At 31.4% G+C, this 19589-nt stretch overlaps 2 protein-coding genes across 2 annotated transcripts; one reads left to right on the forward strand and one right to left on the reverse strand.

The window, feature by feature from the left end:
- Window positions 1–4614: 4614 nt before the first annotated feature.
- Window positions 4615–13107, reverse strand: LOC148270871 (RWD domain-containing protein 1-like). The gene is made up of 6 exons (XM_088242109.1): window positions 12907–13107; window positions 12205–12407; window positions 10942–11085; window positions 8908–9094; window positions 6308–6453; window positions 4615–4817 (listed from the first exon to the last, which is right to left on the reverse strand). The coding sequence occupies exons 1-5, from the start codon at window positions 12974–12976 to the stop codon at window positions 6347–6349; spliced, it is 711 nt and encodes a 236-aa protein (XP_088098235.1). The 5' UTR covers window positions 12977–13107; the 3' UTR covers window positions 4615–4817; window positions 6308–6346.
- A 4155-nt stretch (window positions 13108–17262) lies between these two features.
- Window positions 17263–18497, forward strand: LOC148270872 (BRISC and BRCA1-A complex member 1-like). The gene is made up of 2 exons (XM_088242110.1): window positions 17263–17506; window positions 17585–18497. The coding sequence occupies exons 1-2, from the start codon at window positions 17409–17411 to the stop codon at window positions 18369–18371; spliced, it is 885 nt and encodes a 294-aa protein (XP_088098236.1). The 5' UTR covers window positions 17263–17408; the 3' UTR covers window positions 18372–18497.
- The last annotated feature ends 1092 nt before the right edge of the window (window positions 18498–19589 follow it).

Consider the following 19589-nt stretch of genomic DNA (forward strand, 5'->3'; position numbering starts at 1 on the left):
AGAATCAAGTTAAACGTTTAAATTTTGGGCGTTTTTTACACTTTATGTGTGTTACACTACACCTGAGGATTATATTGAATTATATTGGATAACCTGTTGAATGTTTTTCAATACTTTCTCTTTACATGTTAAATCTAATTGTATTCATAGCATGTTATTAGTTATATACCCCAATTATATTATATAAAGATTCTTTCTTTTTAATGCAAACATATTATTTATTGAGTATTTTTTTTAATGACTAGTTGCATCAAATAGATGATTCAAGTAATAACTTAGCAAACAATAATCCATAAAACATTCAAACAGCCACAGTTTATTTAATGAATAATTACAGACTGTAAAGCAAAAATTTCTAATGTACAAAAATTGTTAGTCACTACTATTACTACTGTCACTCCGTTTCCTATAGGGATAGGCAGAGGATGGATCACCACACATGTCTCTTCTGACATACATTCCTAGCTCCTTCCACATTCATACATCTTGACATGCATGCCCCCTAGTTGTGTCTACTTTTGACATGACCAGAATTAATATTTTGGTATATCTAATCTGCCGTGACTTTCTTGGTTGTCCTCGTCTTACGCTACCATTTTCAATTTCTGGAATGATCGCTGAAACCATTCATGAATCTTTCTTCTTACCTTATCCACATCTCATAGGGTCTTTTTGGGTTTTTAAAAAATATTATTTTTAAAGAAACAAAACATTAAGACTGTAACGGTATTATTATTTTCCCCGAGCTACGTCGGATAAATTTTCTATAATGGTTTAAAATATATTAGGTGTACAACTTTTCTTCCGCCGTTTTTAATCAATAACTTTTTACTTCATAAGACCGGAAGTGCTGGTCAGCCAGGCCGTGTGCCATTGATCGAAATAAGTGATAGTCAGAGGGAGCAACATCTGGAAAATACGGTAGGTGGGGTAGGATTTCCCATTTCAACGTTTCCAAGTATGAAGCATGGCCGGGAAATCCCCATGATTTTCTGCGCTTGGGGTTATCGTAATGGACCCATTTTCGTCTCCAGTCACAATGCGATGCAAAAATCCCTTCTGTCTTTGCCAATCAAGCAAACAAACGCCGTTCCGTTCAACATCTCTCGGTTTCAACATGTACGGCAATGTTTGCTAGAAGCACATTCGGCAGAGATGATGGGTGACGTCATAGTGACGTGACACCTGGGAGCTGTTTTGTAGAAAATTATTATCAAAAACTTGTTTTTTGTACTTTGAGAGTCATATCATTCGAATTGTAAAAATTCATTCCAAACATTTATTATATTTTCAACATTTTTCCCGATTTGTGAAAACACCCTATTACACATAGGACACCAAATAGATAAATTAATTCAATCACAAGTCATTAATAAATGCCAGTCCAGTGACTATGAAATATTACCATTAGTAAAAAACTCATTGTGTATAAATATTTTATGTCAACCTTGTGAATCAAATCAAGGTCCTCCAGAATGGTATCCAACTAAACCTCAAGGCGGACATTATATCTGAAGCTATCTAAATTTACTGTTCGCCAAACATAAACGCGCGTTTGACTATATTAGACTTGTAGGGAAACGTGACATCATAAGTAAAAAGTAAAGTGGAAGTTTCGAAACTCTTAATCTTTAAAAATTATAGTGGAGTAAAAAATTTGCTAATTTATTTTTTAATTAGTTTTTTTTAAATACTTAACTATTTTCTAGTTATTATTGAATTTTTAGTTTGTTTTCTCTTCTGTTCTTTTTAAATGTTGTATATACTTTTTGATAGCATTCAGCTAAAAGTAATGTGTATAATTTGTGTTGCTTACTTGTAAGTTAATTTTGTTATGTTTCAAAGTGTTTATGTGTAAGTGTTTAATTTTTAACTAAATTTGCGATCTGGTTTTATGAATGTTTAGTTACATGCAATGGAATTTTGTGTACCTTATGGGATTTTGTGCAATAACTCATATAAATTATATTTGAAAAAAAAGTTTTATTTTTCATCCCTGATTGAATAGCAATCTAAGAAAAACAAGAAGAGTTCTACCAATGGTGTCCTGGTTCTTCCGATTTCGGTGTTTATTTGCAATAATCTAACAACTTTTTCCCTATATGCAGCTACCACATTTACACAAAAATATTTTTTTTTTTATTGGATGTACAGTTAAACCTCTATCTATCGTTTTTTAAGGGACCTATTGAAATAAACTATGAATGTGGGAAAACAATGATTGCGGGAATAAGAGGTCAATACTGTCATATTATTAAACAAAGTAGGTATCATGCCTAATTTTTTTTTAACATGTAAAGTGAATTTACACCTGGCAATGCAGAAGTATGCGGGCGAGATCGGAACCTGTCAACGGGTGGAAAGACAGAATACAAAATAACGAGGCTACGTTGATGCTGAGCCAGTAGTATAAGAATGGGAAGGAGTCCATGAGATCAACATGGGACCGAAATTGTAATTGTAATAGTTTTTATAGCACAAAGTTAATTTATATCTGAAGTGATCATTTTTTCATTTTTTAAAAAAAAAGAAATATTTGCGTTCTTATGATTTACCCAAATATTTAATTTTGAGAGCCATTTTCAACGAGTTGTAAATAACTCACTATTAGAAAATGGAATCAAGTTGGGGCAGAGTGGGATTCGAACCACGGACCTTTGGTCCGTGAGTCCGAGACACTAGCCACGGGACCACAACCCGCACAATGACTATCTTGTTTATTTCAAACAGGATTCCTTTTTGCTGACCACGTATTAAATTTAACAATGCCATAAATTTCATAACTTTTTTGACATGAATAGTGATTCATCATGCATGATCATTATACATCATAGGAATTAGCTACGGGGAAGTTTTCTCTTAACCCTTATTAAGAAGATTTCTGAATTTTAGTACATCTAATTATTGAAGGATGACCAGCCATGTTGGAGATCCATAATTGAAACCTGTTTATTACATTGATCTATATATTGTATGATTTATTTTATCAGGAATAGAGGACAGTGTCCCCATAATATTTTATTTATTTATTTTAAAAAAACAACAGCCATTACAACAAAAAAATCCTATTTACAAATAAACCAAAATTATAGGCCAATTATAGTTTTCTATACATTACTAAATACAATGTCAAAAAAAGAAGAAAAAAGCGTACATTGAAATAGCATAATGATAAATAGAATCAGACCTCGTCGCAGAATCTTGAACAACCTCTATTTAATTGGACTAATTTATCTTTTTTTGTGTTTTTAATAATTTAATATTATCGTCAAACTGATCTTTTGCGTGAAAAAAAAAACATTCATCATTCATAAATCAAAATAGTTAATTAGAATATTTTCTTGTTTAATAAATTTGAGTAATTAAACTACGATACCTTTAAAGAGGCAGATTAATATTGTAAACGCTATTATATTAGAGAATGAACTCTGTGAACATCATTCGAACGTCTTTTGTTTCAATTTCCAAACTATTCTCCCGGGTAAATCTGTGAGATCCTATTGAGCATTCTTCATTTCTTATTTGTATGGAGTACTATTCTTAATGATTGAGTAAGCTGGTGGATGCATTTTGAAAGGAGGCGTGAGAAACTGGAGTCAGTTTTTGATTTTTAAACTAATCTACAAAAATTTTGCTTATCTCATGTCGAAACATTCATTGACTCACATATCGTTGATTCTCACACTCCCACTTCATTGTATTACATTACGAGAGAAGATACAATTAGGTAAAAATACCGCCCTCCAAATTCACATTACCATTTGGCAGGTTAAAATTCTAAAAAGGATACAAGGTTAAGATGTAAATATATATTATAAATATTTAAAACATTAACTTTGTGGTCAAACATTTTAATAAATGTTATGAAATATTTGTATATAACCACTTACCGACTTTTCTATGTCTACTGGTTTCGAGACGTACCCGTCTCTTCATCGGGACACCAATAAAAAAAACATGCAAACCAACATGCAAAACCCACTATACACCTTCACCATAGTTGTTGCACAAAAATATAAAACCAACACGACATGCATTTTAATAAGCACATGCACTGATTAGGACAAACATGCACTGATTAAATTATGAAAATATTCTTTTATGGAAATATAATAAATAATATGAAAATATTTCACATTAGGAAAGCTTTAAAAAATAATGTTCCTTTGATCAATAATCAAAAAAACTTCCAATATAGTCCTTTATACGATGTTCCACTGTAATGGTCACCCTATTAAACCTATTAAGCTTACCCCCTCCCTCCATCCCCTCTACTTTTTTCATTTATTCTCAAATAAAATAATATTTTCATAATTTAATCAGTGCATGTTTGTCCTAATCAGTGCATGTGCCTATTAAAATGTATGTCGTGTTGGTTTTATATTTTTGTGCAACAACTATGGTGAAGGTGTATAGTGGGTTTTGCATGTTGGTTTAATTGGTGTCCTGACGAAGAGACGGGTGCGTCTCTAAACCGGTAGACAGAAAAGTCCGTAAGTGGTTATATACAAATATTTAATAACATTTATGTAAATAAATGTATTTAAATAAAATTAGTAAGCTGAACAGAAACAAAAAAATCCTTATGGCATTGGAAATAATATTTCAGTGATATTTGTTTATTGGCTGTTTAATTCCGTAAGTCAACAGTATATTTACAGCATCAGTTATTAAATATGCATAGCTTAGAAAGTTTGTAATCTTTCGAAGATTGTAGATGCTTCTGAAAATGAAGGTACAGACCGATGGATCCTCTTCATTGGCACCGACAGCAGTGACAAACTCTCTCTCGAATGTTCCTCGCATTGTTACGAATGCTGTCAAACATATAGACAAGATATAAAAATATGTCAATAACATAGCGTAATTCAAAGATTAATGCGACAAAATGGTGGATAGAGAAACAATTGAACGTAGTTATGCAGAAAGCACCCAGTCCACAATTTTGGAAAAATTAGATATTGGTGTTATCGGGTGCAGTAAGGTCTGCTAAAAACAGCCAGGCTGCCTTCATACAAAATACTGTAATTCTTCAAAAAAACAGCTTCTGGAAATAGTGCTGATCGCAAAAATGACATTTGTCAATTTGCAGAAAACATCTACAGCACTAGAAAAGTCTTATGGTATAGATGCTGATGGAAAGATTTATTTATTTATTTGACACTTTATATACATATACATATAAGGACGGGATATTGCTTTAAGGCAATTTCATCCTACCTACCCAAGCCATAATTAATGATTAATGTCTCAAGAAATCTAGTTCTCTTAAATAAATTAAAATGGATAAATACATAGGTATTTTAATTTGATAAATTCACTCATTTAAAAACATGCTTTAATACAGAATATTACCTCATACATTCAAAGTTTGAATGAGGTGTCATTCATTATTAGATGTGGCTGTTTTCTGCAAAATACATATTTTAGGTTCTATGATCAGCCAGACTTTACAAAATTTATCTTAACAAATAATGTAATTATTTTGTAAGTTCTTATAACAAATTAATTAAGTGATTATTTATAATTAAGCACCTGAACATAAATATAGAATAACAAGATCAATACATCAGAGTTTTACTAGGGCTGGCTAAAACTGCAAAATGCATATCTTAGGTTGTGTGGTCAGCCAGACTTTAAAATTATTAAAACTGGTCAAATACATAATTAAATTATTGTTTGTATTATAAAAAAACAAATGTGTGCATTATTTATCATTTGCCAAACTAAAAAAAACATTCTAACTGTTGTGGAGATTTGATTATTCACTCTTTTCACAAAAGTGCTATTATCTCCGTTTCACTTCTCTATAGTTGGCTGCCTTCTGCATAACTATGTTCAATTGATGCAATGTGTGTTTTGTATGAAATAAATTGGGAAAAAAATAAATAACACATCTAGGAAAACGATTATTCAAGGAACGATAGATAGAGGTTTTACCGTATTTTCAAAACAATGTTTGACTTTTGGCAACCTAATTTAAAAATAAAAAATCAACTCATTTGAATAGCATTATTTCCATTAGAATTCAATTTGTTGAGATATAATAATACATCATATGTCATTTATAGTATTTTGTATTCAAGTACATTTAAAATTAAAAATAAATATTTACAGAATGAATTTTTTATTTATTTCTCAGTATTCAAAAGAAATTATCTTTTTAATAGCTTCAAAATTTAAGATGAAATTAAAGTAACATATAACATTTACAATATTATGACAACAATAAATGCACAATATAAAAATATATAAAAACAGTTTAATTAAGACCAACTAGAGGTAGATACAATTTTTATTTACTTACGTCAAATATAAGGTTGGGAACTAAGTTATAAAGATTGTATTAATCACTTTCACTCTGGCCTGGAACATAATCTTCATCATCATCATCAGAAATGTCAAGATCATCAAGATCTTGAAATAATGACTCATCCACTTTGATGGTATCAGCTAAAAGAAAATGAGTTATACATATTTATAAATAAAAATCAGTCTGATTTATGCTATTGTAATTTTCAGTTCTATTACTTCGCAAAAGTTTTGACACATCGAACCATGATCGTCAAAACATTGTGGAGCAATATTTTAGGGAAGAATATTTTTTCATCTCAGTTATTAAGGAATATACTTTGAGAACTGAGTTTTTTTTCGACTATTTATTTTATTGATAACAATAAAATAAAAAGTCAAAACAGAGTTTGATTCTCAAAGTGCATTCTTTGTTAATTGAGAGGAACATGGTTATGTATGGAGTTTTATTTCTTGTCACATAAAATAGACATTTAAAAGCCAATATTGATGTTAAATCATGATCAGAGTGGTGAAAGGTCCCTCAGTGTACAAAGTAATAATTTAAAACAATCATTTCTAAGATTAACATATTACCACAGAGATGATGAACACTTTAGATCAGAGAAATATGTTGATCTCTATTTCCTTTTCAAGAAACTTTATCATCTCTATTTAAATATTGATAATATTACTAATGTGTTATGTATGAATATGAAGACTTATAGATAAAGAACATTTAGTAATTTAAAAAACATAGAAGTAAGTAACTTTTCAATTACAATTAATTAATTTTTTTAGATATGATTCATAGAATCGCCTGCAAACGTCAAGTAATTACAGCAGAACTGCAGACTTTTGGATATCTAGATCGTTATCAGGAAATAAAAAATAAAGAAGAAATTCTTAATTTTTATTTAATGGCGCAATTAATTTTGCTGGACATGTTTATGTGAGTTTTTAATGTGATTTCAATATTTTGTATTATTTCAAAAGCAACAAATTCTGGCACTCATTAATTTGGATAATTGGAGTTTCACTGTATAATTATACTTCAAATTAATAATTTCATAACGAAAAACACAAGTTTACTGCCAAGCTGATTTATCTTCTAAATGAGGGGGTTAAATGCAAAATCGTCACTGTGCATGATCATTATTTACGGGAAGATCAAAAAAATCAATAGCCAAATGACTATTCTTAATAATGTGCTTAAACTTAAAATGAATAGTCTTTTCGCTACCTGTTATACCATGCACAAGTTGCACATTGGACATAAAAGAAATAGTCTTTTGTTGCTGGTTTAATTGGTCTTCCTATAAACAGTGGCGGTTTTGCATTTAACTCTCTCAAATGTTCTTTAATCTTATAGCAGTTTTTTCTTAAGAGCTCGTGTTTGACAAAACTTTCAAATTTGGTTGGTGACATAGCTTGAATATAAATAAGGGTATACAATTTCTTTGAAAAGAACAATTAATTTTTAATATGTGTAGGTGGGAATAAATTGCCTTAAGCCAATATGCCCGCCCGCCCTTATGCATATGTATGTAAACTGTATATGATATCAAAATCGGTAAAAAAAAGAATAATTTAAATGCAAAACTATTAAAATATTAGGAATACATGGGTTGCTTATGGAAAGATCAAACGTTTTACTACAATAATACAAATTTGATATCTAATTTTATATCGAAATCGGCAACATCCATACTGTGTTTTATTCCTAAACTAGCAAAATCCAATGAGGCCAATCAAAGCGGTGCATTTTTTCAATATAGCCCCTAGTTTGAATTTGACAGAGAATGTGTGGCAACTCATTGCTTTTGTTTTTATTTTTCTTTTAAGTGAAATTTAACTGAATTTTTGAAGATATATTATAAATGGTGATAACCCTTACAATAGACAATAAATGACGGATTAAATCAAAATTGGTAATATTTTTTTAATGAATTTCTTCAAAACTAGTTAAATCCGATTCATTTTATAGAACTCCGTCAAATTTATTTTATATGAAATCTGCTTAATATCTTATTATTTTATTTATATAAAATATGTTTGAATCGTTCTTAACATCTAGATCTTGTTAATTTTTTAAATTTAATCTAATTGCGATATTCTGTTACAGAAAAACGTCATTTGTGAAAAATCATTTAGTCAGGGTTTAACCATTTTTTATATTAACCAACACAATTGAAGAGTGATTTTTCAAAGAGTCCCAAGTCAAAATTCATGAATGAATTAAGTAAGAATGCCATTGTAATCACAATTAAAAGCTGTATAACTGGCAAGAAAATTTGTTCACTAAATCCGATACTGTACAGCTCAAAAAATTCACATATTTCCTCAAAATGCTGTCAAAAGTCCTTATTTTAATAAGAATTACTAAAGTTTATTTAAGTGATCAATTTCATGACTCAAGTCTAAAATCACATTGACATTCATATTTAAAAAATCACTTGGTCGGATAAGAATGGACTAAACACAAAAAAATGTTTTTCTCTAAACAATCTTTTTTGACTTAGGCCAGTTTGAAAAATCACTCTTCATTTGTTATTGTAATTTTCCCAATTGAAGGATTCACCGTCTCTTTAACTGAAATAAAAAAAATATATTTACCATCATCGAGAAACTTGAGATCTGATTCATTAAGTGTGTTGTCTCTAAGGAAGAGTTCCTTTCCTGTAAGTTTTCTGTTGTCTTTCAATTCTTTATCCCGCCTTGCTACGACTCCAGTTTCTATTTCAAATGTTGTTCTCCACGCCAAGAATGATTCCACTGTCACTCTTGTACCTTCAAATCGTTTCTGAAGTGCAAAGATGAAAATATACTATTGTACTATCTAATAATCTAAACTGACACATTATTAAAATGAATTAGTATAAAAACAAAAACTTTCTTGTTAGTGTTGCATGTATTTATTCTTAAAAGGACACTTGACACTTGACTAAAATTGAGACCTTAAAAATTGTGCACAAAATAACACTGGGAAACATACAAGACGACTACATAATATTAGTCAAAAATGCTGACATACACAAATATAACACCAGACAACAACAACACTATCATATTGAAAAAGCAAAGACAAACACAGGACAGTCAAAAATACTACATAATGGACTCAAACACTACAACGACCTACCTTACTACTTGAAAACTTTTACTGGAGACAAATTTAAAATCAATCTGAAAAAGCACATGATGACTGAACTAACTAGACTAGACGAGACATAAAATGACTAGACAATATTAAATTTCTAATGTAACCCTAACGGGTTTTTTAAAATTGTAAATAAATAAAAAAAAATTAAAAAAAACTATAGTTTCGGGATTCAACTCTCTAAAACTCCTACACCAAGTAAGTAACAAAGGCTGTAACATAAATAGTCTAAAAATAATAGAAATCCACAAAAATTTTAATTCCCATTATAATCTAATTAATTAATGTTAGTAAATATTAGTATTTAACCACCTACCTACCGTTAAGTGGTTAAATACCAATGTTTACTAACAATATTTTGAGTTTGTCCAAATTTTTGTAGACAAGGACTGGATTCAACTCCCTGGGGAGCTGTTTATATTAACATATTACAACAGAGATGAAGAACATTTAAGAGAAGGTAATGTAGAACACAAATCACAAAACATCAACAGATGAAAGAATTGAAGGAATACAGATGTTCTTATATAGGCAGAATGGTGAATGTTACACAGTGTGTAAAGTGGCCACTTAAACCAGCCATTGACAGGTCATAAGCCCTGTAGATGCCTAGACTTTATTACCTTCTCTTAAATGTTCTTCATTTCTGTTGTAATATGTTAATGTTTACTAACATTAATTAAAATGTTTGACCACAAATTAAATGCTATGAACATAAATAATAATCTAATTAATAATCACATATTCAATTAGCCCTCGCCTTTATTGATAATGTTCATTTATATTTATTTTATTTATTTATTTTATTTATTTAATGCACAAAATACACAATTTCATCATAGAGCACAATTATAATTTTTTGTCTCGACTTTTTAGAAAATTCCGTGTTAAGTCGGGACTCTTCTATATATAAATCAAAAACACTTATTAACATATTAAACCATATACAAAATAATCAAAACAATATACAAAATAATAATAGAAAAATATAAATAATAAAAATTTATACATGTCAAAAAATAGAATGCAGAAAAGTTATATAATAATACATGGGAATATGTTATTAATCATTTAATTATATATATATATATATATATATTAATTAATTAATTATGTATATATATATATATATAATTAAATGATATATTATATGATATATATATATAATTATATAGAGTGATATGGATATAAAGTGCTAGTGACTTTAATGTAGATCTCCCCCACAAAAACATATAGAACTACCAATCCAAGTGTCAAGTACATATTTATGCATATTGGCTAAATAGCTCATTAGATTAAAAATATTAATTTATAAGTAATATTTTCACATTACATACTAAATAAAAATATTGCAAAAGCTTTTAAAACTAGAAATGTGCCAGCAGTGCCCAATATTTTTTTTATTATTCCTAAAGTGAGTACATTACAAGCATATTTATAAACTAATATTTCAACTATTATGTAGTCAATATTATTAAAGTTGAATTTACCATTTCAGCTTCATCTTCAGCTTTTTTTTTCCTAAGATCACCTTCTTCTTTCTCTTTTTTAAGCTCATCTGACTTTATATTTAACCATTCTTGTCCAGCTGATACTAAAGTGAAAATCATCACCATGCCTAGGTTTTCTGAAGCCTGAGGAAAAAACAATTAAGATAAGTTAAAAGAAAATAACGGACAATGCTTAAAACGGCTGTAGACTCTGGTCATCTGATGTTGTTGGCTTTTTTTGGACATGAGTGCTGCATTTGATACTGTAGTACATAATATTTTGCTTGAACGTCCGGAGAAAACTTATAGTTTCCGTGATCAGGCACATATCATAGATGGCAATCTTACTTTGATTTAAGTTTTTTTTTTTTTAAATACATAATTTTACTGAACACATTTGAAAAGTGTTTTAACCTTTCTTCTAACGTGGTCAAATTAGAGTTACGCGGTGATGGATTTCTGTTGACAATATGTGGTTTAGGTCATATCTTCATGAAAGAGAATATGCAGTTATGTTCCAGGTGTCTAAAGGAGTGCCTCAAGGCTCAGTACTCTCAGACCTCTCCTCTATCTTCTATACACTAAAGATATAAAGAACATTATCAAGGAATGTGGATTGTGGCCTCATTGCAATGCGGATGATACAGATTTTTAAAATTGTAAATCAAGCGAGAAGAGTGTGCTTGTTAATTTAATTGATGGATGCATTAAGAAAATAGGAAACTAGATGACTGAAAATAGACTAACATTAAACCCATCTAAAATGGAACAATTATGGATGGTTTGAGCCAGACGACAGAATTTGATTCAGGATATGGCACTACCCGATATAAGGAATACCGCTTTACCCACCGTTAAACTACTGGGAGTCTTCCTTAATTCTGACCTCTTTCTCAGTAAATAAAGGACATCGGGCTAAGGAAGAGACTGCCGGCCTAGTCGGCTAACTTTGACTTTGTAGAGCGTCATCTCTGATGCACGAGTCCGGTATCTGTATGAATGACAAATACAACTCTCTACAAAGCCGTAGATGTCCTTAATTTATTGCCGAACACTGTATGTTCAAATGTTTGTAGACAGGCAGGATTTACTCTCTAGAGAGTTATTAAAATATAAATTTGTTGGAACAAAGAGATGTAACACAGCGTGTAAAGTGGCCACTTACACCAGCCAATGACAGGTCATAACCTCCGTAAATGTCTAGACTTAAATTTTCCTTTCTCTAAAATGTTCTCCATCCCTGTTGTAATTTGTTCAACTTACTTGTTCAATTAAATGGCTTATAAGTTCATCTTTATTGGTATCCTCTAAGTTTTCCTCATCATCAACTTCAATTTCTGGTGGTTCATCAGGATACGTTTTAGTATATGTGAATATAAGAGAGCAAGACATCCCATACTCATTGTCTTGATCAAAGTCTTCAGATTTGATTGTTATTCGAAATTTATGTGGACTAACATCTAATACTGAAATGATATAAACATTAAAACAATGAATTTAAATACCTATATTATAAACCCCAAAAACGCACTTAATAATATAAATAATGATTAATTAATTTATATTCGAGTTATCGTACAGTAGCGGACTTTTGGTAAGAAATGACATGCATTTGAATAATTGTGTAAAGAAATATTAATTTTCATTTCGTATTGATTATTTTAGATTTAACTGCGATCAAAACTTTTTAGCGCAAATGAAACAGAGAACAATAACGATTAGATATGGTGCATTTTAAAATGCAGGACGCTTAAAAAAAACATGTCGGACAGACATATTTTAACAGAAAAGTTTAATTCCACAAAATTAGGTAACTTTTTAAAAGAATGAAACAGAATTCACTGGGGTTATTTCTAAAACGTGTAATAAAATCACAAAAAGAAATATCGACTGCTTTCGCTGTTTATAAACTCATAGATTTCAATTTAAGTTTGAGTTAGAATGATATAAATCCTGGTAACTTACTTTCCATATCATCACAATATATGGACTCTAAAGCCTCTAATTCATTGGCTTGTTCCTCTTTATAATCCATGATTGTTTCCAAGTGTGTCGGCTTATTGGTTAACCTAAATCACAATTTACCTTTTACGACTATCAATATCAAACGTCAAAACTGTGACATTTTGATTACATGTGGACATGAAAAGAACGATACAATAAAGAAAAAGTGTACAAAAAGTACTTACTTAACATTGCTAAATCGTGAGCTCGTTCCAAATTTTGAAAGGACGGTCGGTATCACCGATCTAGAGGTGATTTAATTTATCTTCATACCACAAAAAATATTTGTTAAAAGTTTTTGCTGTGCACACAGTGCTATGATTGAAATGAATGAAAAACCAATAACCTTTAATTTTAGTTTTAAAAAAAAGAAATTTAAACTGTTAAAAAAACAATTAGTAGGTAATCAAAATTAAAATAAATTAGGGAAAATTTTCTTCGAGCCGATAAGTATCTAATATATTATATATATATATCATTCAGAACATTTTTTTTTTAAATAAATTGATGCCGTCTACCTTTATTTATTTACATACATAAGTTTGCTGTACATTATTTGAGACATAAGACCCAACTCCATGAGACTAAAAGTTCGGTGTTGAGATGGGACTAGCAATTAGTTGACACAGAGAAATGAGTATATCACCACAAATATAGGATCAGAAACATATATTTTTATATATTTTTAATACATATATATATATATGGCATATCAATATGATAAACAGTACACTCAAACATTTGGAAAATCATGAAGAAGTTTCCTATTCAAATCCGTGCCACTAAGGAAAATCCAGTCCTTAACTACTTTCTTGAAGATAGTTTTTGTCTTTGAGAGCTTAATACCCTCTTCCAAAATATCGAACACTCTCGGTGTGATAAATGAGAGATGGCTCTGAGCAAAAGTCCTACGGGTTTTGGGTAAGACATAATTCATGCTCTGGGAAAACCTTGTACGGACATTTTGCTGAGACCTCTTCTTATTGTTCGACCAGGTGTCTAAGTGCTTCTTTTATGTACAGTTGTCTCATATCCAGCACCTTCATGTATTGGAACAACTGTTCTAACGGGTATGTTGGAGGGCACGGGAATATTATTTCTCAATAATAATTTCTGTGAAATTATGAGAGGCTTTAGAATGGATGCCGCACAACCCCCCCCCCCCCCTCTAAGAAAATTATCATCTGGCCACTGTTTAACAATGTTTATTAAACAGGTTGCTTTTTGAAAGACAGAGTTCCCAGTTACCAACCTCAAATAAAAAAACTTCATCTTCGTTTTTTATGACTTTTTCACCTCCCATCTCGGGTATTCTGACCAGTGTCAAGTTTTCGTTTTTATTTTTTTTATTTACACATGTGTTAGTTATATATACAAGTTCGTATTTGTTTTCTCTTAATAAACAGGGTGTTCATTAAACCCTGTCACGTCCAAAACCACAATGATCGGTATGAGCAAGAGGACATATTGGCACATTGAAATATTTTTTTAAAACAAGTCATATTTAAAAAAATTAAATTTAAAAAAAAAGAAAATGGTTGCTTACTTCTGCAGGGGAGAAACGAGAAGGGTGTGGGGTGTCTGATAGGCCGAAAACTGCCCAGCCACGCTCCCCTCGCTTTTCTCCTTCAGACGAAAGTAACCATTTGGTTTTTAAATATTTTTAATTTTTTTATTTTCCTTGTTCTAAATATATTTTTAAATATGCTTAAATATGTCTTCTTGCCGATACTGAACATCGTGGTTTTGGATGTGACTGAGTTTAAAAAACACTCCGTATAACACGTTTACATTTTAACACCATTCAAAACTAGATATTTACATAGATTTTTAAATATATATATTTATTGGGTGGGGACAGGAGAGTTCAAATATAAATAGGAAATGGTGTGTTAATGTCAGAGAGGTTGGATATGAAATCAAGATAACAATCATTTATGGGGCTTTAAAAAAAAACATAGTTGAAATCTTCCTCCTAAAGCTGACATTCGCAAATAACAGAGTCTCAAACATGGATTCTGAACAGGTGAGAACCATTGCAGCAGTACCTTATGCGCATTCTGCATTTGAAAGATGTCTCAAACCTAAAAATCCCTAATAATTTAGTACGATGTGCTATATATATATCCCAATATCAGTTTATTGTTGCATCTATCTATGCAGGTAAAACCATAGGTACCAAGAAAGATGCAAGTTGTATCCATATGGTGTGGTATCGGTAAGGTATCGCACCTACGGGCAGTACAACGGGAAGCGACAGCAACTCGTTCCACGGTCACTCCTTTAAACATTTTAATATTCACCCTAATGGCAGTGGACCATCACGCAATCACCACCTACATCCTGCAAGAACATATATACATATACATATCTGCAGTAAAAAAAATAGTACCTATATAAATAATACACTGTACGTTTCAAGGGTTTTGTACCTTGTCCAAGAGCCACATCACCACAGCTCTTAAAAACTTCTGCAGTGGTTTCATATCTCTAATTGATGAAGAAAGTTTACTATATAATTTTATTCCACCACAGTACCTAGTGGTAGCGCTGGGCCGATGTGGTCCTCAGTTTGGGAACAACGAAGAATTTATTAGTGTTAGCTCTAGTGGCGTGTGAATGGTCTATATATTTCTGCGTGTGTATGGTTTTATGTATAAATGTAAGTACACCTTCATCGTGTACGAATGTTGCATGTCTACCGAATAAATTATTTGTGTATCATCTATGCCATTTACTTCATCATCTATTCTGGGCACTTTGTGAACATCATTTATTGATTTAGCAGTTTCATTTACCTCTGCAATTACTTCACAAAGTTCAGCATCTCTGTAGGATTTTGGTTGTTGAGGGTTGGTGGAGCTCCTACCCCAGTTAGAGATTGACAGAAGACACGATGAGGTTGCTGTTAAATGCATATTTATTACATGGCGAATAAGATACAGTACTAGGTTGTTTAGCGCGAGCGTAGTGGCAATAATGGGTTGAAGTAACTGCACTTAACTACATGCTGGAACAGAGTGATTGACTGACTGAACTTCACTGGACTGATCGTTAACTGCACCCTGTGGTCTCTTTATAGGCCACGTTCCTTTGCACTACATTTTTCCATGGTAGGAATGATGTTAATGTAGTGCAAGGCGTTGATCTCGTGTTTTGCAGAATGTAAATTTATTATAATTAATTGAATTCAATAGAAAACGCTGACTTGCTTCTTGGAGTCATGACTCTATATTTCAAGTGAAATTATTTGGCATGTGTGTGTCATCGATCATAGACTACAAACCCCACATATCTCTATTGAGTGAGTGAAATACCGATTTTTGAATTTTAGACCATGATTAGAGAGAAGAACTATATTTTATACCCAGCGGATAAGGTTGCTTCGAATTAGTTGATTCCATGTTTTTTTTAAATACTACTACTACTACCATCACGCCATTTCCCCGTAGGGCTAGGCAGATAGAATAGACCGCCACACACGTCTATCCTGGCATATATTCCTAGCTTCTTCCACATTCATACATCTAGTCTTACATTTATTTATTTATTTAACTCTTTGTACATAATGTTATTTGTACATTGGCGGGCTTATTGCCAAATGGCAATTTCTTCCAACCAACCAATAAAATAAAAGTTTTATTTTTATAATTCAAGTTACGGAACATATTCAATAGAAAAAAAAAAGATTAAAAAGTTAAAAATATATAAAAATAGAAATAAACGTATTTGTTTATTAATTACCTTAAATCATGCCCTTTGGTTCTGTCTACTTTTGACATGACCAGACTTAAGATTTTGGTTTATCTGATCATACCACGTCTTCTTTGGTCATCTTTTTTTTACGTTACCGTTCCTTTTCGTCATATATACTTAAATACAGTTCCGAAAATTTTCGCCATTGTTTATTTATTTTATTATAATACTGAATTGAATATTAAAAAATTGGTACTTGAGCATTATTTTTTTTACCAGCTTATAATTATTCCTATGCTTTGTTATAACCATGCCCAGAGGTCGGGATGGTTGTAACAAATGCTGTCATTTGCTCTATTAGATTTTTTCAAAAACCGTATATTAAAAAAAAAAACATGCATACATCGAAAGAAATAAGTTTTTATTTTAGGAAAGAACAGTGACTGTCATAACTGTCAGTAAACGACAGATACGAACACAAAATTGAAAATTGTTACTCTCGTCCTTGGTTTCCCCTATAATCATCGATTCTCAGAACGCGATTTTATTGTTATTTTACGTAAACACATTAGCAGTGTAGCAACAATTCTAAAACTGTCACTTGTCAGTGAAAAAAATAAGAGTCATCTATGGTTGTCAGTTAATGTCGGTTCGGTTAATGTCATTGGCGTTAGTGTTAGTCAAAATATAATTTTAATAACTCTTAACTAACTTTCAGCACATTATTTTTTTGTTGAAATAATAATTAGTGTATTAATATCGTTGAGATGACAACCGAGTACAGTCCTAGTACGGATGATGAATATTCTGAGATTAAAAGAGATGGAAAGCAAATGCAAATTCACGAAATTAGTGACAGCGATACGTAAGGGTTTATTTAACAAAGATTGGGAATATGTACCTAATTATTTTTAAAAATTATTGTGTTACTTTGTATTTCCAGGGAAGATTGCAATGACAAGCAGGAGAAGTCTTCTTTGAACACAGAAAATGATATAGAGGTGTTAAATCACATACCGAAGAGAACTGTACCAAACTCCAATGTACCTGAAAAGATAATTTTCTGCATTGATGCTTGTGAAAACCCTGATTCCGAATTATTTGTATTAGATCCGGGAACCACTTTTACACCATTGAATATGTTGAAAAGAATAACGGAATTCTTTTTATATTCCAAGCAGTCCATCAACCACAATTCTGAATTTGCTTTAATCATATTAAAAGAAAGCGAACCAGTATGGATACATAATTTTACTAAAAATATCATTGAGATTATTATGGCCTTAGATAACTTTGAAAGTGAAGAGTGTAACATAGAGGAATTTGACTTATCAAAGCTGTTTGATTTAATCCACAGTAATGTAAATATGCCGGAGCTCTGTGCGGACTATAAGCTCGTTCCTCCCGCAAATGTTGTAAGGCTGATTTTGTTCTACAACCGTTCCAACTGCTTTCCCCGCCTCGCACCGGAAATCCAATCCTACGAATTTCTCAAGGACCACCCTTACTTCACCATAGACATTCTCTACTCCCACGAGGAAATGTGTTCGGGACATAAGTGTGAAGAGATATATGACTCTTTACAATCCTTGGACAATGGCTACTCTTATATGTTTGAAGTGGTTAAATGTGCATCTAAAATGCATGAATGTGCTGCAAAACTTTTGTCACATCCTTTACAAAGACCTCTCCAGAAAAACTCTATGTATTCATTTTTAAATGTTAAGTGAATTTGCATAGACTCCATTACATTGAACTGTTTTCCACGATTATTGTTTGTTATAAGTTGTAAATCATTAATTTATCTTTAAAAACATAATTTTTAGGTAAATTTTTTAAATAAATGTACTTTTAAATATATTTTTTCATTTTAAATTTAGAATATGGACAAATATGATTAAGTTTGCTTACTTCTAGTTCTTTTTATTTGATGTGCCGTTTATATATTTCTGATTCAATAAAAAAAAAAATCCTATTACTACTACTTCTACCATCATACCATTTCTCCGTAGGAGTAGGCAGAGAGGATGGACCGCCACATACTTCTATCTTGGCATACATTCTTAGCCTTTTCCACATTCATGCATCTTGTCATACATGCCCTTGGGTTCTGCCTGCTTTCGACATGACCAGACTTAAAATTTTGGTTTATCTGGGCATGTCCCGTCTTTCTTGGTTGTTCACGTCCCATGTTACCATTCATTCTAGCCTGCTTTACTATTCTTTCGTCATTCATTATTTCTTCATGCACAAACTATCTCAGAGAACCTTTTTCAATCTTATCAACTATACCTGACTCAGATTTACACTCATGTCTGACTTCATTATTCGTAACTCTGTCATTTCCCACACGTTGTCAGAGAGATTGCATTTCGACCGTGTTCACTCTGCTTTCATCTTTCCTCTGCCAATTCCATGTTTCACTTCCGTACATAAGTGTTGGGGCTGAAACTCTTTAGTGCACTGCCAGTTTAGCTTCGATTGACATATTTTTATTAGCAATTATTGTGCTTAGTGAGCTGTTCATTGTGTTGGCCGCATTCACTCTCCTTTCAACATCTACTCCTCCATTTCTTGAAAACATGCTTCCAGATAAACTAATCCTTTTACTTGCTCAAGACATTCATTGTTTACATTTATTATGCAATCAGTAACCTCACTTCCCCTTTCAAATACCATAACTTTTGACTTACTTTCATTTTCGATCTTTCCTGATTCTGATCACCCTCTTTAAAACAATGAAGAAGTTCAATATTTTTTTGTTCGTAGACTTTGAACTAGGCCTTCAATGTTTTTATGTATTGTGCCATCAGTGCCATAATTTTTTAATGTTTTGAAATTACTCCACAAGTTCTAGTAGGCGAGGTCTGCTGATTGGTGAGTTGGCTTCCCAAAAATCGAAAATCTATCACAAAACTCTACCATTGGTTGATTCTTAAGAACGCAGT

This window comes from Micrasema longulum, unplaced genomic scaffold (genome assembly GCF_059751315.1).
Source record: "Micrasema longulum isolate JH-2025_06_02 unplaced genomic scaffold, ASM5975131v1 h1tg003320l, whole genome shotgun sequence".
NCBI lineage: Eukaryota > Metazoa > Arthropoda > Insecta > Trichoptera > Brachycentridae > Micrasema > Micrasema longulum.